Here is a 24,025-nt window from a genome sequence, read left to right as displayed (position 1 = left end):
GCAGGTCTTGGGACAGGGGTGCTGCCTCTTCCCACCAGAAGCTTTGCATGGCTCTCCCCAACCTCCCCGTTATTTGGATCTCAGCCTCCTCTAGAGAAAAGGACCTGTGTGGGTCTCATCATCCCTGGAGACTGGAGGAACAGTCCATGTGAGATGTCTCATTCAGTGGCAAGTGGTAATTTCAGATGCTGCAGAAATATCTGAGAGTGATGGGCATGGTTCCAGCTAAGCTCCACTTCTGCCCCTTCCTCCCCCAGGCTAACACTGAGCTGCACACAACAGCCTCTCTTCACCCCCAGGACTGCCTGTCGAGGAAGCTGTGTAGCCCGTGCTCACAGCTGAGCCACACCTGAGCAGGGATTGTCAGAGGGCACAAACCCAGCCCTGGACTCAGCTCACATGGCCAGGCCTGGGCTTGGCTGGGGCGGACACAGGGGAGCCCGGCTGTGCTAACCTACCCGCCCATTCTCCATGCACACTGTCAGCATGACGATGTTGCAGACGTGCTGCTCCCACACCAGCCTCCAGAAGTCCTCTATCGTTCTCTTCAGGGGCCCCTGGGTGGCAATGAACTCCCGCTGGGATGTGTAGCCCTGAGCAAGAAGCAGAGAGGAGGAATTGGCAAGTTGCAAGGCAGATGGATTCTCCCCTGGGACAGTCAGCGCCTGGTCTGCTTTTGCAGTAGAGGGGGAAATTCCTGTTGCCCTTAGCCCATGCAAGGCACATGTCCCAGGCAGCTGATCTCAGAAACAGCTGATTTCACAAAAAGCATGCATTGCCCAGCACTGTGCTCTCTACGTATCTGGAATAAAGGTGTGATCATCTTTGGAACAGAGGTATGTGATTACCCTCCAAGCAGTTCCTCATTCAGCCTAACCAGGGAAAGGCAAATCTGGGTCTTCCTTGTGTTCCCCAGTCATTGCTGAAGTGAGCATGCAAGGTCTCAGGATGCTTTTTTGCCTTTGCCCCTTTGACACACATATGCCCCGTGGATCCACACACCCATGCTTGCATGCTGTGTGCCCTGCCTGTTACCTGGGAAAATATCCTGGATGGGGGATGTGGGCACAGCTCCGGGGTTGTTCAAATGCAGCTGCACAGACCAGAAGGAGAAAGAGCAGGCAGACAGGTAGAGCAGTAAGCAGGGAGATGATGGGAAGAGGATAGTCCTCAAGAGGAAAGCAGAAAGCCTTGCCAATCTCCCCACACTCACACCTCTGCATTCACAGCATTTGCCATCTGATGATCTTCATCAACCCTTGCTAAAGGGCAACCAGCATCTCTGCCTGACCCCCATCTCCTTGCCAGTCTGTGCCAGCTGTGGCTTCAGTGGCAGCCCTTGCCCACCAGCCCTCACCACCTCAATCCAGGCAGTTTCTCTGACGATGCCACATGGACAAGTCTCTGTGGGGACGGCAACTGGTCACTCACAGGCATGAAATTGGCATTGATGTAGTCCGAGTGTGGATCCTCGCCCAGCTGGCTCAGCTTGACCCGAGAGTGATCATCTGAAAGAGACCATACACACGTGACCCCCGCCAAGGCAGCCCTTCAGCAAGATATGGGCATGTACTCTTCACCTGGGTAACAGATCAGGAGAGGCCCCAGCAGCTCCATGTACGCAGCCAGCAGTGAGGCTCTGTGCTTGGCCAGGAACCTTCTCCCTGGAGAAGTAAGCATTGCCTGCCAGCTGGGTTAGTGGGGGGGGGTAAGAAAGCAGAGCTGGCATCATGAGGCTTATCAGAGAAGACTTGGGACGCTCATGGTCCCTCTCTGGTCTCCAGCTGGGACCCATGCCTGAGCGGGGCTCACCCAACACCTGCCCAGCAGCCTCCTGGAGGGGCTGAGGAGGATGGTGGCTCAGCACTGGCTCAACCCTTAAGCCTTGAGTGTCCAGCAGGAAAAAGGAAATGGAGGCCCCTATCAAGACTCTTTCTTCTCCCAGGAGAGGAGCCAGGCACTGTGAAGCCTGCAGTGATCCAGGGTGAGCCCGTCCCTGTGCACTGCAGTGTGAGCATCCCACCCTGGATGCTGGGCAGAGGAGGGAGGAGACAGCACTTACATGACAACACATGGGGATATCTGTTCTTGGAGACATTCGCTGGTAGCTCAGCCTCCACCTTCGGCTGCTCCTTCCCAACTTCCTTCAGCTCCTGTAGGACAGGGGAGAAGATAAGGATAAATGTCTGGAGAGCTCCTGGCCAACCCAGATGCCTGCTCATGGCCAACAGCCCTGTCTGCTGGATCAAGAGGGTCACCCATCCACAGGGAACTGCTCTACTTCTCCCTCAGTATGGCCTGTGAACTCGGAGTTATAGATGGCTTTTCCCAGTGCCTTTTCCAACAGCACTGTTTGTATTTAAAACAAGCCCAAGAACAAGTACTGGGCAGAAAAAAACCTTCTCAGAAATCAGAAATCTACCAAGAAGCTCAGGTCATTTTGTGCTCTGAAAAGAAAAATATCCTGTGCTGCTTTTGCCTCTGTCCTCACTCAGAAGGCCAGGGAAGGGAGATCTGAGGAGGGTTTGAAATGGCTGATGGGACTTTCAAAGGTGCGTGTAGCAGAACAATTCAGAGCCTCCAGACATCGGCAGTGGGAGAGAGTGATGTGAATGTCACAGCCTGGCCCTATATCTCCGAGCATGTTCCTTGATCTTCCTTTTGGCTGCAGGCTCTTTTCTAACACTCTCAAGGTGGATCTCATTGCAAAACCACTCAGCATCTTCACCTCCAGTCCAGGCCTGGGGCCCTTAGCTTTGTCCATCAGCAGGTATGGACGAAGCTAGTTCACCTCACACCACACACGTTTCTACCAGAATTTGTGCAAAATATGTTTTGAGCAAAGGAATTGCCCGGTAACTTGATCCATCCAATTTTTGGCCTCCAAGACTGCCTAGTAGGGTGGTTGGATTGCCAGAGAGGTAAGTTACTGTCCCTGGAGATGAGAGGTCCGTACAGGCCACCCAATAGCTGAGGCATGAGCTACCTAGAGGGGAAATTGTCTCATCTCTAGCAGGAGTCTCATCTCACCTCAAACTCCTGGAAAAAAGCATGGTTAGCACTTGCTGTCTTCATCTCATAGTACTGCTTGAAGTTCTGTATGGGAACTGGCCGATGGATGTTTCTGCATGAAATGAAGTCCAGAGGAAAACTTGCCTTAGGTACTGGGAGGTCTGACAGGCCAGTCAGGTGGCCAATGAGACAGCCCAGCCTTGAGACCTACAGTACCTGGATGCACACACACAGGGATAGTTTATAGCCCACGTCATTGCCCAGGGAGAGCAGTGTTTAAATACTGGGAGGGATTTCAGGATGATGGAGATATTCTCCTACTGCAGAAGCCTTGCAGAGGAGGTGTGCACAATGCATTGACGTGGAATGGAGCTGGACAATAAATACTGAACATGGCAAAGACTAAGATTTTAAAAATAACTGAAGGAGAGGAGACAGAGTTGGATTTTTCCTGAGTCAAAGCATGAGAAAGTAAGTAGGTGAAGGACTCTGGGGCCTGCAGTGTGGACATGCAGAGAGAGGGAAGACTTCAGCACTCACCTCAAGCTGTAGGTCACCATTTCCTGGGGCAGGCTACTCTTCTTAGTTCTAGAATTAAAGCATGGAGATGTTACTCTTCTCTGCAGTGCAGGGCCAGGTGCTGTGAGCATATTATGTACTGCTGGCTCATGGAGCACTTGTAAGCAGACAGCTCACATCAGCCACGTTGCCTTGCACATGTGTAGGTGCTGTGAATTAACTGCACATGGGCAGATCCCCTTTCCTCTCCATTTTTTGCTTCTGTGATTGACAGGCATAACTTTGGTAGCAGGTGTCCTAGTTTTCCTAAATCTCTTTTTATACCCGCACTGCTCTTCCTCCTGGCCTGGCACTGAAGGTTGGGTTTCTCAGCCTGCACCCACTGGGTAAGAGATGGCTCATCCTCACCTCTTTGATCTGAGCTGTTTCCAGTAGACCAAAGCAAAAATAGCTGCAAGTATCAAGAGAAATCCCACAATGATTCCAGCAATTACTGGCATTGAGAGTGGAGTTGCATCTACACTGGTTCCAGCAGCTGTAATAAAGAGAACAGACAGATGTAAGAGTCAATAAATAGCTGCATTTACTTTATTTATCATATTTGCTACAGCCTATGATCTCCCTCTGGCTTGCCATTGTCAGGTTGTTTATTATCTCTCACCTACAGAGCCAGGCAGGGAAGATGGCATTCTCCATCTTACCTGAGAACGTGGTGAACGTCACTGTAGGTGCTACTGGGTCGTATTTGGTGAAGGCAGCGATGCTGAACCTAGGGCAAAGCAAAGTCCTGCCATCAGGTGCAGTCTGAACTGGGCACCTACAGAGCCAGCAGTGGGAGGACCCAAGGGAACAGGAGAGCTGCTTCTCTTCTGAAATGCTGTATTGGAAAAAGCTGGTTTTCTGGTAGGGTTTTCTGGTAGGGATTTAGGGAATGTATGGAAATGGTCTTTCCTCACCTTTCTGCCCCTCAGACAAGTTTGCTGCACTTCGAAAAACAGGAGAAAATGTTCAGAAAGCACAAATGGGATACAGCTCTCTTCTGAAGGGTCATTTGCAAAGACAAGGAGCAAGTTTCTGCTCTCTTATAGGACACAAATAGGGCAAGACAACAGTAAGTAGGGAAAATCAAGTTGTGTTGAGTCATTCTCATAGTTCATGTCAACCCATTAATTGGGTTGACATGAACTATGGTGGTGGCTGGTGCATTTATGAAGTGGCTGGTGCATCTTTTTCCCTGTGGAGATTTGCCCTACATCCTCCTGCAAGCAGTGTGCACACCATGCCTCACAGCTTCCTGCAGAGCTGGATACCTTCTGAGCAGGTAACTTGAAAGGGTAGGCCTTCTTGTGTCCTAAATGCAAGCTAAGACTTCCAAACATAGCTTTGTATTTTAGTGACCAAAAGTTTGCAGAGCCTAATGTGAGTCCTCCATGGCAGCACCCTGGACCCGGCTGTCAGGGCAAAGAACCATTTGGAAACTGAGCCTGCAAATACCATGGTATGCTGGGTTTAGTCAGGAAAGAGTTAACTTTCTTCACAGTGGCTGGTATGAAGCTTTGCTCCTAGATTTAAGCTGAGAAAAGTACTGATAAGGTGTCTTTTTAGCCAGTGCTGGGGAGTGCCTGCACCCAATTCAGTGCATTTCTCAGCTTCTGATACGGCAGCTGCGTTCCCAACTTTCCCACTACAGGCAGTGTGGGGGGACACACAGTTCAGACAGACAGCCGACCACAGGGGTGTTTCATCCCGTATAGCACGTCATGCTCTGTACGTAAGCGAGGAGTGGGCTCGGGGGCCATCACACACTTCCACTTTCTCACTCTCTGCCTCTTCACTTGCTAACAAACAGCATCATAATTAAAGCATATGATACAATATGATACATTTTCTATTACTTTTATTATTAGTATTATTTGTACATATTAATTTATTTTCAATTAATAAATAGTTCTTAACTCAGTTTTATGAGCTTCCTTGTCTTTTTCCCCTGATTCTTCCCCTCCACTAGAGAAGGAGAGGGGGTAACTGTGAGCGCGGCTTTGTGGCATTTTGTTAGTCAGAGTTAAACCACGACACATGGCATGGGAGATAAGGGCGTGTGGATAAGTATTATTTGTACATATTAATTTATTTTCAATTAATAAATAGTTCTTAACTCAGTTTTATGAGCTTCCTTGTCTTTTTCCCCTGATTCTTCCCCTCCACTAGAGAAGGAGAGGGGGTAACTGTGAGCGCGGCTTTGTGGCATTTTGTTAGTCAGAGTTAAACCACGACACATGGCATGGGAGATAAGGGCGTGTGGATAAATAACTCACTGAAAGTAGGAAACTAGATCTGGCTGTCAGAGTGGACATGGACTGTCAGCAGTATCTGCTTTTCACCACGCTACTAATGATTAACTAGCCAAGCAGCACAGTACTGAGGATACATGTTGCTTGGGGCAGCCCCAATGAAAGCAAGCTGTGAAGAGGTGCAAAGGGATTTTCTAATACTGAGTAATTGGACAGTTAAGTACACGCTACTGAATCACGACTGGTGGACTAATGACAGTCTAATGGCATTGAATTAGCTGCTACCCTGTGGGAGGTCAGTGTTGGAGTGAAAATAGCAGCTGGGAAGTAGAGAGGGCAGGTATACACTCTCAGTATTTGGGGCATGGAGGTGTAACCCAGTGTGTCTGCGCTGTTGTTAAACACCCCTCAAGGTTGCCAGCAGGTCTGGGTCTGAGCCAACGTGTTGTAATGCAGGTCCAGCTTGTTCCCAAGCTGTCTCCTGCCCTAGCTGTGCTGGCTGGAGCAGAAGGCCAGATCTGGGGCTGCTGGGGTTAAGCAGTAAGGTTCACCCTGCCACGCTGGAGGGTGAATGGGGCAGGAGCCATTAGCAATAAAGAATAGATGATGGGCTTGGTGAGCAGTCTCCCAAACCTTCTGAATCAACTGGAGACTCTCCCGAGCCAGCCCAGGGATCACAGCACCTGTGTGGTGGACATGGCATGGGAATGCATCATCATGCAGTTCTCCTGCCCAGCAAGATAATACATACCTAGGGAGAGTCCAAAGAGCTGTTTCCTGATCCTACTCTGGGTGAGATTTCCAAGGGAATGGGTCTCTGGAAGTTTCCTTTTTTTTCCAAGGAGAAGCAGTCATTTCTCACTACCCTGACGCAGCCCAGTGTTAATCCCGATCTCTATTCTCTGCCAGTGCTGCCCCAACAGCAGCTGGAGTTAAGCGCCTCTCTCTGGCAATGTGTAACTCTGAAATGACTCTGTAAGAATCAATTTAAGTTTTCATGTAAGCGCAGAGTCTGCACATAGCAAAAGTAGAGAGTGAGAAGCAGAAAAGAGAAAGCAGAGCCAGCAGGTCCAAACCCAACACCAGGGACCTTGACTCCACTCACCACAAAGCTTAAGGGCGGATCTAATTCTCACTTTACTCATAGGAGATAGATAGATAGATATATCATGCACACGCTCTCTCACGGTCTTTCTCTTTCCCCAGCACTCAGCGACTTCTATCACTAGCCAGACATCCATGCTGCAAGTTTCTTCAAACTGAAATGGGACAACCTTCCAGATGCTGGGGGATCCATGATTGATCTAAGTGTAAGCTGCTAAATTAAGAGAACTGACTAAAGATATGATTCTTTGTTTGTAGTAGAAAACCTGTTTCACCATAAACTATTTCAAAGGTACTCTATAAAGTACATGCATGTACATTCATGTTCCTGGATTTACTGTCAAATAAGACTCTGAATTTATGAATATTGTGATCTGTGTATGTGTCTCATAGGGAACTTGAACCTTAGCCTTGTGCGTTTGCTACGCTAAACTTAGGAGCCCTCAGTTGTGTAGGCACCCCTTGAACTAATATTTATGACTCAGTTTCGTTCTACATTCTCAAAACCTGCATATGGCTCTGAGTCACATGCAAAAGTCCTACAAGTAACATCATCCATTTTAGTTCTTATCCTGGAGGTGGACAACTGGCCAGCTCCCAAGGCAACACATACAGCCCTGGTCAGCCTCAGCTTTCACTTCTGTTCTCCCTCTCCCCGCCCTTTTACAATGCCTAATATTCTCTGGTATACCAGTCCTTCCATCCCTCAAGCACTGCTTGGTGGAGCAACCCTAGGGAGTCTGGGGACTAGGTGGGTGAGGTGACATCCAGTGAGCTGGTGGCACCATGCAGGGACATGTGCAGTTCCTTTTCTCCTCCAGCCTTTTTTGTTGGCATCTCTCACCTGTACTGCTTGTTGGCTTTCAGCTTCCCATTGCATGTTGCCCTGGATTGGCCGCACTCCTCTGTTCCCACTGTCACTCTCCAGGTTTTGGGGAAGCTCCTGGGGCTTGCATGGAAGGGACTGGGGATTAGCACAGCCAGGTAGGAGTCCTCTGTTCCATAATAGTGGTCATACCAAGTGCTGGACATGATTTGCTGGGTGGGCCTCAGCACTGAAGGGGAATGTACAAGATCACAGTTCCAAAGTGACATCCACGGGACCTGCTGCCCTCCAGGGAGCCACTGCAAATCCGGATGTGCTGGGGCACTTACATGAATCATTAGTGGTAGCAATGACACCGTAATACTCGATCTGGCCATTCTCCTCGCTGAACAGGTCGGATGAAATGATAACTGTGGAGCTGGCCTCCACCTGGAAAATGTCTGCTCGCAGGGGTGGAGGCAGGGCTGGAAGAGGAACCAGCAAGCACAGCCTGTTAGTGTGTCCCTGCTCCCACAGACTGACCACACACTGCTCAGCCTGTGACTGGTCCCAACATCACTGCACACAGCCCTGACCCACTGGAGTTCAGTGCAGGACCACATGGAGCTCACAGGCATCTGAAAGAGTCCCCAGGTCTAATTAGCAACATTTGGTGTCTTCCCCGGGGGTCTGTGGCAAGGCTGTGGGATAGAAAGGGACTCACCCTCCACTGTTGTGTTGCAGAGCAGAGTCACAGCCTGGCTTCTCATGGTGTTCATGCCCACTGTGCTCACAATGATTCGGTAGGACGAATTTGGCTCCAGCCCCTCCAGACTGGCCCCGTTCGTAGGGATGCTCATGACATACTTGGAGGTGGGACGTCCATCAGAAAGTCCCTCTGTTACCACCTCATAAGCCTCCACATCTCCAGGAGAGGTGGTCCAGTTCAAGTAAAGACTCCTTGACTCCGATAGGCACTGCACATCCTCCACTGGGTCTGGCTCTGTAAAGGACGGAATCATAGAATGGTCTGAGGACCTTAAAGATCATCTAGTTCCAACCCCTTGCCATGGACAAGGACGCTTTCTACTAGACCACTTTGCTCAAGGCCCCATCAACCCTTGAACTCTTCCAGGGATGGGGCATCCACAGCTTCTCTGGGCAACCTGTCCCAGTGCCTCACCACCACGTGAGGAATTTCTTCCCGATACCCATTCTAAATCTACCCTTTTTCAGTTTAAAGCCCTTAACCCTTGTTCTATCACTACAGGCCCTTGTAAAAAAGTCCCTCTCCAGCCTTCTTGTAGGCCCCTTTCAGGTACTGAAAGGTTGCTATAAGGTCTCCCTGGAGTCGCCTTTTGGATATGGCAGGCTCTTAACTTACTGGATCAGAGAAATCCCAACCTCAGCCCATGTGTCAGCCCAGAGCCATTATGGTTCTCTACTGCCTGTCCCTATGACTGTGAGAGAGGAGCAGAGCTGGACTTCTGTGACCTGGGAGCCTTCTGTGCCAAGGGCTGCAGGACAAGGAGAATGGGTCAGGGCCTGAGCAGATGTGTTATAGGAGAAGCAGACCAATGGAGATCTCTGCAGAGGCCGCTTTGCTTCACAGGTAGCCAGGCCATGAGGTCATGGGAAATCTCTGTGATGCTGGTAGCTTAGGGAGATGATGGCTACCAGAGGGTCACCTTGCCATCCTTGTCTTCCACCAGAGAGACTTGCCATGCTTTTGTTGACACTCAATGGCTGATCCAGTCTCAAGGCCACCCAGGTGTTTCTCCCCTTCCCAGCCTGCACTCCCCCAGTTCCCATGGCAGTGCATACCCACCCACTGGCACTGCCAAGGGTTTGCTGCTGCTCCAGTAGGGCCCAGACACGCAGTTCAAGGAGACAGAGTAATTCCTCCCTGGGATCAGCCCATGGAGAAGGTGCTGGACTTGCCCTCTGGTGAGGGCGTACCGCCAGGGCTGCATGCTGTTCCTAGGGTCCCGTAGCCACAGCTGGCAGTCGTCATGCTGTCCAGAGACACTGTCCCAGGAGATGAGCATCGTGTTGTTCCCTTCAGGCACCGCAAAGAGATTTTTGGGAACTGAGGGGGCTACAATAAAAACCACACCAGGGGAGAGTTACTGGCATGCATGTACTCTCTTCCATCCAGCAGAGACACTTACACTATATATAAGTAGAAGATGGGTAATATACAAGAAAATTTCATATGTTCAGTGATAACATTTCTTCAGCTTCTGGATGCCACTAGAAGAAATGACTTCTAAATGGCAATTGGAGGACATGCAGAGTGAGTAGCATAAGGAAACGGGTTCTTCTTTCTGCTAATTAGAAAATTTCATTAAAGATCTGCCTGAAGGGCTCTGCATGTGACTCCCAGCACCCTGCCAGGGTTTGGCTGAGCATGGAAGCAGAGACCTCTGGATTCCCCAAGCAAAGTGGAGGGACTGTGGGGACAAGCACATGAAAAGGCTTATTGTGCTTATCTGCAATTTCCACATTCCTTAAAAAAAACCAAAACAAAAAAAAAAACCCCACAAAAAAACCCCAATCCAGCCTTCCCTTATCCCCCATACCACAAATTTTCTGAGTGCCTGGGAAGAAGGCAGGGGAGGTGGTGACATGTCCCCCCATGGCTGTAAGGCCTCATGGTCTCACAGGCTGTGGGTGTCCTCTACCAGAGTAGCACTACTGCCATGGGATCACTTGCTCTTGTGCAGTCACCCATGCCTGGAGGAGCCAATTTGTGTGAACAGTGGGGCTACAAGTTGGAGGTCTGTCTCCTGAAATAGCAACCACGGCTGTCAGACTGTCCTATGGGCAGCAGTATTGCCCCCTCCACTGGGGGCTTGCACAGCCCATGATTCTATTGCTATGGTGGTACTTACAGCTCCCAAGCAGTCCTAGCCCCGTCCCTGTCCCTTCCCACCACAGGTGCTGAGCCTACCCTCATGCATGATGCAAGGATCTCCAGTTCTTGGCACTTACTAGTCCAGTCACTGATGTTCCCTGCGGAGGCTGCGTAGGGCCCTGCCACGGACACCACTTCCAGCAGGTATTTGTGTCCTGAATCCAGGCCAGAAAAGATGAATTTGCTGTTGCCTTTCCCAACAGATACATTGGCTGCCACAATACCTGATCCCGAATGATACAGGAGGAGCCTGTAACTGTCTTGTCCTTGGGGTTCGGCTTGCCAGAACACACTCAGCCTGTTGGGATACCCCTGGTTCGTCATGTACACATTACGGGGTGCCAGTGGGTCTGGAGACAGAATCACAGAATCACTAAGGTTGGAAAAGACCTATAAGATCATCCACCCCCAGGTCCTTTTCTGCCTGACAGCTTTCCAGCCACTAACACAGGATGGGAGACATGTTAGTAAAGGGTCTGAGGACATTTCCTGGGTATCTTGGCAGTGTCATCAGTAAGGGTGTACCATACAGGACAGGACACTGTCTTGGCTGGATGGCTGCACCCACCAGCCTAGAGGCAGCTAAAAGCAGCTTCTGTAAGCTTCAAGTTGTGCCTGTATGAGCAGACAGCCCTGTCCCAGCTGGGGTGACATGCCCAGACATGGTTGATGAAGAAGCATCCAGCCAGCTGGAGGGGAGGGGAAGGTGAATGTCCCTGTTTGCTGATCCCTTCTCTGTGCCTCTCCTCTGAAGCACAGCCCACAGAGCTTCAGCTGGACTCATCCAGGCTGATGGTGAGGGTAGGCAGAATCCTGCTCAGTGCCATGGCACTGACATGTCCTTGGGTTCAGACAGGGCTCAGGTTCTGCCATGAAGATTAGTGGTGCCATGTCCTTTGCCATGAGCTCTCGTAAGTGCACAGCAAGGCATGCATCGCCCTAAAAACAGGGTACTCACACGTCCAGTTGCTGACATTTGCTGCAGGTGTCTGGTAGGACCCTGCCATGGACACCACTTCCAGCACATACTTGCTTCCTGGGGCCAGGCCCATGAAGGTGAAGTTGTGGGTGTCTCTTCCAAGCGAGGTCATAGCTGCCACAGTGCCCAGCTGTGTGTGGTACAGGGTCAGTGTGTAGCCGTCTCTCCCGCCGGCTGCAGGTCCCCAGGATGCGCTCAGCCTGTCAGGGTACCCCATGCTCAGCAAGCGCACGGTGGCTGGGGACAATGGGCCTGCGGAGTCACCAGACTGATGTTAGGGACTGGAGACCGTACAGAAGGAAACAGACACTTGATGGGACATTGTGCCACAGGACAGAGGCTCCCTGGGGTCTGGGACTTGTAGTCCCCCTCTGACACAATCCTCCTCCTCACTTTTCTCTTTTCCATCCCTATCCCACCTCATGTCTAATGCTGCTCAACCCCTGTGGTCTCTCACATGTAAACCTTTCTTCACCAAGTCACCTTCATCCCCATTGCCCAGATGCACTGCTGTGTGCAGGTGTCCTCCAGCACCCAGCTGGCTTGCAGCTGCCTGGGCAGAGCTGGCACAGCATCTATACTCTGTCCAGCCTTAAAATCATTCTGGATGGGGAGAAACGCTGGACTGGTCCATCTCCAGAGCAAAGACCCATTCTCCTGGGAGTAATGTGGTTTAGCATCTTGTAATAACACTGATTCTTACATGGGCCTTTATGGTAAAGTGTCTTCTACCAGCTGGAGGAGACTCGGTGTGTGAGTGCTCCTGTATAAAGGGAGCTGGGGCATCACAGGCAGGGGGATGCCTCCATGCAGGCACAGCTGGGCAACATACATGTCGTCAGCATGTACTTGTGCAAGTCTACAGCTGAACATCCATATGCCTGTGACAGTAACAGTGTGCCCCTGCACTGACTGCTGTGTGTTGTGCACATCTCCAAAGGCACTAGGTCCCCTGTAAACCTCCCAGCCCTCCACAGGACTGCCCATGACTCCAACATCCCCCACCCCTCTGCAGGGAACACTCCTCCAGGCACTTACGTGTCCAGCCACTGATGTTGGGCGCTGCTGCCTGGTATGGTCCAGCCATGGCACTGGCTTCCAGGGAGTACTCATATCCTGGGGCCAGGCCCATGAAGGTGAAATTGTGGGTGTCTCTCCCTAGTGAGGCTGTAGCTGCCACGGTGCCAAGCCGCACATGGTACAGGGTCAGTGTGTAGCCATCTCGGTCCCCAGCTGCAGCTCCCCAGGATGTGCTTAGCCTGTCAGTGTGCCCCATGCTCAGCCAGTGCACAGAAGCTGGGGGCAGTGGGCCTGGGGAGGAAACACAAGTCACTGCCAGGAGCCACATCTTGGCTGAGGGGAAGGAGGGGCTCCATGTCTGTGCTAAGCCTGTGCTGCAGGACAACCCTGCAAGGTCCTGGGGGACTCCATAGCAGCTGCCCCCTCCCTGGTGCTGTCTGAGCCTGTGGGTGGCTGTGGATGGCTACCACGGACATGGAAGACTAGGCCACAGGGTCATGCACAGGCCCCCCGTACTGCATCCAGCAGGGCATGAGTACTGGGCACTTGTGTAGGTGGGAGAGGAAAGCAGGATCTTGCTGCACCAGTATGGCCTCTAATCTGAACCAGGAAGGGGGAGATCTGGTGGAGGACATGCGGCTGCAAGGAAAGCATCATACTCACGTGTGTAGTGGGTGAGGTTCGGGGTGCTGGTGTGGAAGGCCCCAGCTGTGGCCCTCACTGCCACACTGTACCGGGTGCCAGGGCTCAGGTTCCTGAAGATGTGATTCCTGGCATCCCCACCCAGCAGCACGTGCCCAACATGACTGCTGGAGGCTGTGTCATAGACATCCACCACGTAGCCTTCTGCACCTTGCCCCGCTGCTGCCCAGGAGGCCTGCAGTGTGAAGGCAGAGGGGCTGCCCAGGGTGAGGTTGGCAGGGGCCAAGGGATCTGGAAAGCAAGAGGGAGTCAGTCAGCTTCTGCGTGCCACCACTCCCTGCTCAGTGATATCAGCCAGCTGCTTGGCCCAGTGGTCCCTTGTGCTCTGGCAGTGCTGGACTCCAGCCCCCACTCCCACTGGATAGTGGGCAGGCTGGCCACCAGAGATCCTCCCAGGGAGACCTGTGGGAACACATGGGAAGACAGTGCACATGGCTCTGAGCACAACATCCCCAGGGTTTGCAGCTGGACAGAGCAGGGGAGGTAGCCAGAGCCTCTGAGGCAGCTAGGAGAGATTCCTCCGTGTCAGGGAAGGAGTAAGGACAGTGGGCAGAAAAGTGGGATAACTATATAGAAACTAGGGGCACAGCAGAAAGTTTGGGATGGGGAAGGTGGCAGTGGGTGCTCTGCAAGGCTCAGATAACGTCTCTGGGGCACAGTGACCAACCCAACCCATCAGACTCACATGTCCATTGGGTGACATTGGTGGAGGAGGCTTTGAACAAGCCTTTCACAGCAGTGACCTGCCCAGCAAACCTGCTGCCTGCCTCCAACTGAGTCCAGGTGATGTTCTGGGCATCTGGACTCAAGGTCTGGACCCGATCCTTGCTCTGAGTGCTGAGGCTATACAGAGTAACGTGGTAGTGGTCCCTCCTGCCAGGGGGCTTGTTCCAGCACATGTAAAGCTCTGAGGAGCTGCCTGGGTTGGTAAGGCTCAGGTTTGTTGGTGCAGCAGGAACTGTGAGGAAAGAGAGACACGAGTCAGAGAAAAAAATATCCAGTTCTGAACATGCAGTGGTCTCCAGGGAACAGTCTTGCTTTCCCCAGGCAGCCAGCAGCAACTGGCCAGCAAGCGCTCTGTACCCACAGGGAACAAGGCTGCAAGAAGCAGGAGATGACTGCAGGCCAGCATCACCAGGAACCAGGCCAGGGTGCCCTCCTCTCTTCCTTTGTGCCAACATGGATCCCCCTCCCATTCAGGAGCTCCTCGTAGTACTCCCACCGAAATCACCCATGGGTGGTATGGATGCTCACCTGTGCAGCTAGTGACGTTCTTGGGGAGGGAGCGGTAGGGTCCAGCTACTGCCCAGATCTCAACAAGGTAGCAAGTTCCTGGTTCCAGCTGTGCCAGGGTGACATTGGTGCTGTCCTTCCCTGCTTCCAGGTTCCTTGCTGGTGCAGAAGAGCCTTCCTCACGCATGCTGAGCAGGTATCCATTCCTCTGCCCAGGAGGGGTCTCCCAGTGCACAGCCAGAGCCCAGGGAGTGCTGGCAGGGCTTGCCAACAGGGAAAGGGGAGGTAGCGGGGCTGTGGGAGAGAAAGAGCATTACAGGGGACAAACCTGGAACGCTCAAGACTGACTCTAGTCTGGGGGAATGAAGCTGGGAGTTGCAGGACTGTGAGCATCTAACATACTGTCTGAAGATTGCTGAGAGCAGTGGGTTGCTCCCAGACCAAAGCTGCTCTCTTTGTCCCAGGTGACAACAGTGCATCACCACCATGGCCTGAGAACCCCTTGTTCCAAAGTGCTGGGGCAGGCTCGCAGCATGCCCCATTGAGCTGCTGGACTCAGGATGAGTGAGGGTCACACTGAGACCACCAGCATCTTGAGCAGGAGACAGGCACCAGTGGGGTTGAGAGGACATTGTCCCAGTTCTCTCTTGCAGAACAGCCCTGGGACATCCCTCTTGGTCACCAGCCCCTCACCAGGTCAGAACCAGGCTGGGAACCAGGGATAGGGATGGGTACGGAGGAGTTGCATTCCTACCAGTGTAGCTGATGGCAATCTGAGAGGAGACGCGATGAGGCCCAGCCTGAGAAATGATCTCCACGTGGTATCGGGACCCTGGCACCAGCCCTTCCAGGTCAAGCTGGGTGACTCCGCGGGGGACAGACACATTCCTGATGATCGACAGGGTCTCAGCCACTGAGAGCTGTACCACATGGTCTCTGCCACCTCCTGACTCCACCCAGCTCACATGTAGATCCTGGGGTCTCCAACCAGGCTGTACACTCATATTAGCCACAGACAGTGGGTCTAGGGGGAAACACAGCATGAAGGTCCATGAGATGGTGGTGGAAAGCAACAGGAGAAGCCGGGACACAGCCTCTACCTCCGCACAGGGTTAAAGGAGAAGTGATAGCAGCTGATTGCCAGCTCTCCTGTTGTCCTGGGGGACATGCAAGTTGCCTGTGCATATTCTCAAGGTGCTGCCAGCAGGCAGGTGCTATATGGTGGTCTTTTTGTGCCCAGAAGCCAGCACACAGCACCTAAGTCATGACACATGCTCCAATTCCCAGAGGCAGGGAGCATGCAGGTCTCACCAGAACCCTCCATCCACCTGGAAATATCCATGACACTGCCAGTCTTTCAGGCAGTGCCATGATGCCCCATCCCTGCAGGAGCCTGGGGACATTTCTTACTCACATGTCCACTCACTGGCCAAGTATGATGAGGATCTGTATGGGCCAGTGAGGACGGTCACCTTCAGGAAGTACTGAATGCCAGGGGACAGCCCCAGGAACGTGAAGTTGCGGATGTTTGGCCCCACTGAGATGTTCCTCTGCACTGGATGGCTCTTGCTGTAGAGCTGGAGGTGGAACTGGTCCACATCACCAGCAGCCTTGTCCCAGAAGGCAGAGAGTCCCAGTGGGCGTCGAGTGCTGGTCAGGGTCACACCAGCCGGAGCCAGGGGGTCTGAGAGAGAAGAAACATCCAGGCAGTGAGAGGTGGTCATAGTGGAGCTGCTGTGGTGTGGAGTGGGGGCCTGCACATGCTTGTCCAGGTCACCCTCCACCAGCTGTCCCTGGTGGGCTCAGTTCACAAATCATCCCTGGCATATCAAACCCCTGAACGGCATGAGCTTCTGCTCCACAGAAAACATGGGAGCAGATCCCCACCTTTCCTGCCGGGTGATATTTGGAAACATTTTCTGTCCAGTGATGGGTTACTCCTGCACTGAAGACCCTTTTACTTCCAGCCTGGCTGAATGTGGATCTGGTTGCCCTTCCACTCTTTGTCTGTCTATGCATCCCTGCCCATGCTTCCCCCACCTCCCCATACATGGTCCACACTCTACCTTGCTTCCATGCCGTGAGCCTTCTGCTCTTGTTGGCAGGCCATGGTTGCAATCTGCAGTAGGGTTGAGGTAGGAGTATCATACTCACATGTCCAGTCTGTGACTGATTGCATGGGGGATCTGTAAGGTCCAGCCACGGCAGCTAACTCCAGTGTATACTGTCGACCAGGAACCAGATCCTCAAGGGTGACATTCGTCCAGTTGTTCCCCAGAGTCATGTTCCTGACTCGTTCCTGGGACTTGGTTTCCCAGAGGGTGCCTGTGTAGCCAGTGCTGCCAGTAGGAGCTGCTCTCCAGGAGGCTTGCAGAGAGGTGCTGCGGCCCTGATTCCTGAGGGTCAGCTGCTCTGGAGGCAAAGGATCTAAGAAAGGAAAGGTCTAGACTCACAGCTGCACCCAGAATGGGGTTCCCTGGCAGAAGTGCAACCCCCAATGTACTGGGGCTGGAGCTCCTTCCCTGGGAAAACCAACATCCAGGTGCTGTGGGCACTTGCGAGGTCCAAGCAGGCCACCGTCACCCCTGCTGCTATCCACACACCAGTTTGGCAGGGACTGGGCCAGCACAGAATTAAAACTGGTGTGGTAAGAGAGGACCGCTCTGGTACTAGAGGTGGTGGGTGGGATGGTCTGGACCAGGGCAGTGGAGAGGTCGTTCAAGGCGGATGCAGCCAGCCTGAACAGTGTCACAGGAGGACAGCCTGAGGGAGGAGGAGGGGTGCGCTGGGCTCTGCTGACCCTTGTATGGGATGATTTCAGATCCACACCATGGTCAGACACACCTAGCAGCACCTCTGCTTTCCTCCTCAGCCTTTTTCCCTTTTATTGCATGAAGCTCCAGAACACCCATGCTGTCATGTGCCCTGAGGCAGGGAAGGGCAAGATCCAGTGAGAACTCTGGGGCTGGCTGCAGTTGGGCTGTGGCACTCACATGTCCAGTTGGTGATGCGCAGGGGTGAGGATGTGTAGGGGCCAGCCACAGTGCTGACCTCAAAAGTGTAGAGGGTCCCAGGGCGGAGGCCTTCATAGGTGAAGTTGGTGACCCCTCGGAGCAGCGAGCTGTTCTTCATGGAGTGCTCCATGGGTCTGAGGGCCAGCACATAGCCCTGTCCCACTGCCTCCGCCCAGCTGGCGAGCAGGCTGTAGGGGCTCCCCCGGCTGGACAGACTCACAGCAGATGGTGCTAGTGGCTCTGCAAGGGACAAGGATGGGATGGTGGATGTCACTCTGTGGGGCAGTGTATCAGACAACCAAATCATTCTCATGACACTCTGCAGCAATCCCCCAACCAAACATGGGCAGCCAGGGCTGCAGGGAGAGCCTTTTACTGCTCTCAGCACCAGGGGCAGGGCGAGTGCCTCCCCACCCTGTTGAAGGCTCCAGTCCTTCCTTCCCAAGGTGGCAGGTCTGGGACAGCACCAACTGTGGCTCCAGAGTCACCCAGGAGGAGTTGGGCACAGGGAGATGCTGCTCTGGGTGGTGCTTCCCTCCCCACCGAACCAGCTGCTGTGAGCAAAGGAGGGGAAGCCGTCTTAAAGCCTGCCGACCACTGACTCCAAAGGCTGTTGAGTAGGATCTCACCTTGATTTGTGCCTGACACTACCTGGCACAAGTCTGACAAGGATCTCTGAGTCACCCTCTCGAGGAACTGCGGGGCAACAGATTTTGTTGCTCTGACCTGCAGTGTGTTCTTGAGACCAGGGGCTACTGCAGTGCCCCAACTCTGCTGCAATCCCCCTCCCCATCCCACCAGCTTCTCTCCAGGCATCAGCCCCTCTATCAGGTGGCAGAAATGACCTTGAAAGGACATGTTCCGTCTTTCTGCTTACGTGTCCAGGCTGCCGTGCTGCAGGCTGATGCCTGGTAAGGCCCAGCCACTGCTGTCACCTGGACAGAGTATTGCTTCCCGGGGCTCAGCCCATGGAAGGTGACATGACCGTTGTCTCCACTGACAGAGATGTTCCTTGTCAGAGCACCATCCTCTCCCTCCTGCAGTGTCACCACGTAGAAGTCCCTCTCTCCCTCTGGGGTGGTCCAGTGAGCCTGCAAGGAGCTCTGCTCTTCTGCTCTGCTCAGGGTCACATTGCCAGGGCTCAGGGGGTCTGGAAGGGAAAAGAAAGGGATTGTGTGTGTCAGAATTGTGGGGTACTCCGGACCTCATATGCCCCTGAGCCTCATTCCCTGTTTCCTTATCTGCAGGGTTACATCCAGCCTTAGACATCCTTTTGGAGTGTGCTGTCTCCACTCCCTAGCACAACCGTTCCTGGTCTAGCAGAGCCCAGACAAAGCTGGCAGCCCTGCTGGGAAATTACTAAAAGTCTCCCTCCTCTCCATTCATGTCCTGTCATGAGCTTGCTGATATTCCCAGGAACTGGCCTGGACCAAACTCCTAGCCAGATGCCCCTGGCTCGTGTCTGGGACCAGGCACTTTTGTTGAGCTGGGAAGGTTAGAGCTGCAGACGCAGCAACAGGGATTGTCAGACTCACTTCATAGCAGAAACAAAACAGCTGGCGGTGTGGAGGTCTTCCAAAATCCCAGCTGCAGCGTCAGCAGTGAGCGGTCTCCAGCCTCCCAGACTGGCAGGCAGAACAGGAAAGACCTGGAGATTTATCACCTGGTAGCATCCAGGTCCTTCCAGCATACGCCTGACCAGTGTCTCTGTCCAGGGCCAGGATGTGTCACTGGCCACAGCAGCCCTGAATTTGCAGCTTGGCACCTCTGTAATTTGTTGCTTCTCTCTAGGGAGGGCCAATGCTTTCACTGATGTGTTCAGCATCAGTCTTGCTCTGTCCAGGAGGCTAGGCTTGCCCTCTCTATTTCCTTGGTTTTCCTGGGAACACCTGGAAGAGCAAGACCAAGGCCAGAACTGTTTGCAGTGCTATGGACATGGTGTTGGCAGCAAATCAGGACTGTGGTGGCGGAATTCAAGCTCTGTCAGGGCCCTTTTCAGCCTGAGGACAGAAGGTGGAGGAAATGGGGTTGAATGGTGCAACTAGATGGGGTCTGGGAGGGCTGCCCTCAATTTCTTGACCTGCCAGAGGCTGGCTTCCTTGGCTGTGTTTGCACAGCATCTGGCACATTAGAGGCATCCACCAGGATGAGGTTATCAGGTGCAACCAAAATATAACCTTGACAGCAATCAAAGAGGATCAAAGATTCACCTCCCTCCAGAAACCAGTTCAGTCCCCACTGCACTGAACACCAGTGGGATCTGCTGCCCTTCCATCCTCTTCCTCAAGGAGAGGCCACAGGCTGATCCCAGTGCATCTGAATGAGAAGCAGGACAGCACTTGGAATTCACCCGCCCAGGTGACTCACTGGCCCCACTACTGCAGTGACCCAGAGCCAGGTCCTGGAGCAGCTTTCAGCCAGGTCCAAGCAGAAGAATTGCCTTCTGCACCCGGAGCTTTGATAGAAGACCTTTGGGTTCAGAGGCTGGACCAGAGGCTGGGAGAAAGCCAGGACCACCGAGGTTCTCCCCTCTCCCTGGCTGTCACACTCACATGTCCAAGCGGTGGCGTTGGGCCCCCTCATGGTGTAGGGCCCAGCCGTGGTGCTCAGCCCCAGCCAGTACTGGGTGCCGGGGTGGAGATGCTGGAACGTGTAGCTGGTGAGGCCCCTCCTGGCTGACAGGGTTGTGGTCACTGTCTGGGTATGGAGGTTGCGGAGCACGAGTTTCAGCCAGGCGGCCCCTGCAGCACCCACCCAGGAGGCGACGAGGCTGGTGCTGGATCCCGGGCTGATCCTCAGCTGGGTGGGGATGGAGGGAGCTGAGGGGAAAAGCAGGAGGCAGCAAGGTTCAGCACTATGGCTGGAGCTCCCCAGACCCTCCTCTCTCCTCAGGGTCTCCTACGCCCACAGCTTCTCTCTAGTCTGGCATGGGGGCTGAAGGTCTAGCAGGGGTCTGCTGAGGGATGTCTCTCCCATGTCCCTTCCCAGCTGAGTTGAGGGGCTCTTGAGGTCACACCATAGTGTCACGCTCTTTCAGGCTACAAGGCAGAGTGTTGTAGTGTTGCAGGTAATGCAACATTTTTGCATCTCCCACCAGCCAAAATCTTTTGCCAGGATCCCCAGATTTCCCTTCTCCCATGGGGACATGGAGCACACCATGCAAGGCGGGACTGAGGTGTGAGGTTTTCTCCTCGGCCCAGCATGCTGGGCTCACAGCAGAGATGTGAAAAACTCCCAGCTGTTCCCCATCCTACAAAAATTCACCATCCCAAGTCAGGAGACGTCCTCTCCCTCTCTGCCATCCCAGTCAGCACTTGTGCTGCACCCCTCCTGCCAAACCCTTTCTCTCACTCCTTCCCTCTTGGGCAGGCATCCCAATCACTCCCTACCTGTCCACTGGTGGATACTGGTGCTCGCCTGGCCAGATCCAGCCAGCGTGCTGACCTTCAAGGCGTACTCGCTGCCAGGCAGCAACCCATCAAACAGGAACGTGGAGGTGTTTGGCAGGATGGACATATTTCTGACGAGTGTTTGAGAGTCACTGTGGTAGAGGGAGAGGTGGTAGCCATCTCGCTGCCCGTGGCCGTGCATCCAGGAGGCACGCAGCAGGGCAGAGCTCCCACCGCTGCTCAGACTCAGGTTGCGGACAGGTGAAGGACCTGCATCGGACATGGCACAGGCAGTGTCAGGTGGTTGTCTGGTGATGCCTGAGGTTGCTCAAGGGCTGATGGGACAGTGCCTTCACATGGTGAAGTCCTGTCAGCCAGCTCCACAGGATCCCCCCAGCACAGCCGCATTAACCTCCCTGCCAGCTCACCAGTCTCCCATGGCTGAGTGGCTGCACCATCCCCTTGGCATCAGTCTCTGCACAGTCACTCTGAACTGGGCAGGGGGGCTCAGACAGAGACAACACACCAGGTAAACACTGAGGAAGGTGAAGCCATTCGAGCTTACCTGTGAGCTCAACAGGTGCAACGGCCCTGTGGTTCCTGCCATCTGCCTTCCTGTAAGCACCAGCCCCTGCTCCCTGCAGTCATTACTGTCACTGGCCGGCCCCCTCCCTCCAGCTGTACTCTCCTTTTCTAGGTTTTCCACCTTCACCTGCACCTGCACTGATTTACTCAAAATCTTCGGGAGAGATGCAGGCAAAGGCTGCCATCTTCAACTGAGATGTGGGCTTACCAGCCTTGCCCCCTTTTCCCAGCCCCTGGCATCAGCCAGGGAGGGCACATAGCCCAGCCTGGCGGGTGAGACAGTGATTGGCAGAGATGTGTCAGAATCAGGGAGATGCTAATTGCTCATCTCTGTTGTTCACAACATAAGTTGGTCCATTATTAGCTATATTATTCCAGGACAAGATACAGCATAACCCTGCCCATGCAAGGTGAAGGTACAAGACCCTCCCTCCACATGGATGAGAGAATGACCCCTGGGCTCTGGAGACCAGAGAATGACCTTAATACTTGTTGAAGTGAGGAGAGGCCCAACCTCCGCACGAACTCAGGGGACTCTATACAGACCTTTACTTCACACCCTTCAATGCAATGTGATAATCACTGCTAGAAGCACTGAGACCCTTTGAATCTGCAGTCCCTAGGGAACCTCTTACTTGTCTGTGCTGTGACTGTCTGGCTGGCGGTCTCCATGCAGGCAAGCGTGGCTGTCACCTCAATCTCATAGCGCATGCCAGGAGTCAGCCCGTGGAACCAGAAGCTGGTGATGTTAGGTCCGGCAGATCCATTCTGTAGCAGCATGCCTGACCTCAGGGAGGAGAGGGTGAGCGAATATCCCTTGGCACCCTGCTCTGGCTCATCCCAGGACAGAAGGAGGGAGTTCGACCGGCCATGGTCACTCACGCTGAGATTCAGGAGGGTCCCTGAAGAGGCAAAGCCAAAACCCTCAACAGGGAGTCTGGCCCCAAACTGGAGGGCCAGGCTCCCCAGCCCACCAACCCTCACTTCACACCTTGGCACAGTCCACCACCATGGGGACTGCCCTGCTTTGGTCAGGTCCCCAACCCCAAGGGCTCTGAACAGCCTTTGGAAAACAAGAAGGTTCAGAAACCCCCATGGACTGGTGTCAAAGGCACCACATGAAAGAGATCTAGGCATGGAGTATCTCCTCTGTTGGAGAAAGACCAAAAGGCTTCAGGCCATCACACATTTTGCCCAGAAAGGCCTGGTACAATCCCCTGCTCACCATCTTGGTTGGTTTGAGCCCCCAAAAAGATGCTGAAGAGCTCTGGGTCCACCTTGCAGAAACAAGACAATGGCCAGTGAAGGGGCAGGATGATAAGGCAGTGGGGCTGTTATGCTCCCTGTAATAGTCCCTGTCCCTGTGTGGGCTCAGACAGAGGAGAGGATGAAGGCTGCTTTGGAGGGATACAGGCATTGAGTCGCCACTCTCCTGCCCAGTGCAGAGATGACATGGGAAGAGCAGGACACTGTGTACATGGAAGAAATGTGGGTCCATATTTGCACAGCCCCCTGCTGAGGTGTGTCCCTGCCTTGGCCAGCAACAATGTCAGCACACTGCAGCTGCAGTGACATTTTAACTGCTGTGAAATCCAGATGGAAAGCAACTGGGGACAAAGAAGTGACATATGGGGCTTGGCTTAATTGGTGGGTCAGTGTCCAAACTGCTATTGAATCCCTGCCCTTAGTGTTGCACAAGAACCACCTACACAAACAAGAGCCAGACAGAGGCTGTCTATTGGGACGAAGTTGGCAACACAAACCTTGCAGGCTCTGTCTCTGCCTCCCCATGCCACCAGCAGACCATCACACATTCCCCATCCCCAGCCTTGCTGTGAACGATGAGCTCTCTATTGCTTTCAGCCTTCGTGAAACTCCAGAACAGCTCTAATACTAGTAAGACATTTATGTAATAATTAGCACTTAAAATTTATGATGTGCAAACATGTTGTAACAGGCTTACGTGTGATCTGACACGGCAAGAAAGCTTTGAACAAGCACAGCTTGTGTGTCCCGGGGGCTATCTTTATGCAGCAAAAGAGGAGCAGTGTGTGGTGAGTACCAGGGGCAGGGGCATCTTTGGGACTGCTCAGGTGTTGTGTGGGACCTTCCCACAAAGCTGGGCAGTGTCAGAAGTACATGCAATTTCTGTTTCATGCAATGCCATTGTTTGGAGCCTGCAGCCATGCTGAGAGCTTCACTCTGCAGATGAGTGCAAAAGGAACATGAGCACAGGCCATGGCTCATCTCCTCCTGAAGACAGCCAGCATGATTGTGCTGTGTGGATATCAAACAGAGATGTTTTTTCACTGTGGACTCTTTCTTATCATCTCATGAAGGTACGAGTTCTCCACCCATGTTTGTCTGCTCTCTCAGTTTTCCAAAAGACTGCACCACCCACCTCCATCTGACACTGGGAAGACAGGGATGGAGTAGAATAAACCCCTCATAATCC

General features: G+C 53.2%; 1 protein-coding gene across 1 annotated transcript in view; it reads right to left on the bottom strand.

Moving 5' to 3' along the window:
* Window positions 1-22,472, bottom strand: part of LOC104515303 (receptor-type tyrosine-protein phosphatase V-like) — a gene marked incomplete at its 5' end in the record, with an annotated part of 31,536 nt that extends 9,064 nt beyond the window's left edge. The window contains 24 exons of the mRNA XM_010159221.1: window positions 459-593; window positions 1,432-1,508; window positions 2,063-2,153; window positions 3,031-3,124; window positions 3,553-3,600; window positions 4,193-4,300; window positions 7,771-7,981; window positions 8,082-8,216; window positions 8,456-8,734; window positions 9,560-9,829; window positions 10,726-10,998; window positions 11,607-11,879; window positions 12,666-12,938; window positions 13,311-13,580; window positions 14,035-14,307; window positions 14,604-14,876; window positions 15,337-15,606; window positions 15,997-16,266; window positions 16,737-17,009; window positions 17,576-17,836; window positions 18,474-18,746; window positions 20,149-20,415; window positions 20,986-21,255; window positions 22,206-22,472. Coding sequence (XP_010157523.1) covers window positions 459-593; window positions 1,432-1,508; window positions 2,063-2,153; window positions 3,031-3,124; window positions 3,553-3,600; window positions 4,193-4,300; window positions 7,771-7,981; window positions 8,082-8,216; window positions 8,456-8,734; window positions 9,560-9,829; window positions 10,726-10,998; window positions 11,607-11,879; window positions 12,666-12,938; window positions 13,311-13,580; window positions 14,035-14,307; window positions 14,604-14,876; window positions 15,337-15,606; window positions 15,997-16,266; window positions 16,737-17,009; window positions 17,576-17,836; window positions 18,474-18,746; window positions 20,149-20,415; window positions 20,986-21,255; window positions 22,206-22,472 — 5,234 coding nt within the window. The remainder of the gene's footprint in view (window positions 1-458; window positions 594-1,431; window positions 1,509-2,062; window positions 2,154-3,030; window positions 3,125-3,552; window positions 3,601-4,192; window positions 4,301-7,770; window positions 7,982-8,081; window positions 8,217-8,455; window positions 8,735-9,559; window positions 9,830-10,725; window positions 10,999-11,606; window positions 11,880-12,665; window positions 12,939-13,310; window positions 13,581-14,034; window positions 14,308-14,603; window positions 14,877-15,336; window positions 15,607-15,996; window positions 16,267-16,736; window positions 17,010-17,575; window positions 17,837-18,473; window positions 18,747-20,148; window positions 20,416-20,985; window positions 21,256-22,205) is intronic.
* Window positions 22,473-24,025: the final 1,553 nt, after the last annotated feature.

This window comes from Eurypyga helias, unplaced genomic scaffold, assembly GCF_000690775.1.
Source record: "Eurypyga helias isolate BGI_N326 unplaced genomic scaffold, ASM69077v1 scaffold10249, whole genome shotgun sequence".
Taxonomy (NCBI): Eukaryota; Metazoa; Chordata; class Aves; order Eurypygiformes; family Eurypygidae; genus Eurypyga; species Eurypyga helias.
Note: the sequence above shows the minus strand (reverse complement) of the source record. Positions and strands in the feature narration are given on the sequence as shown.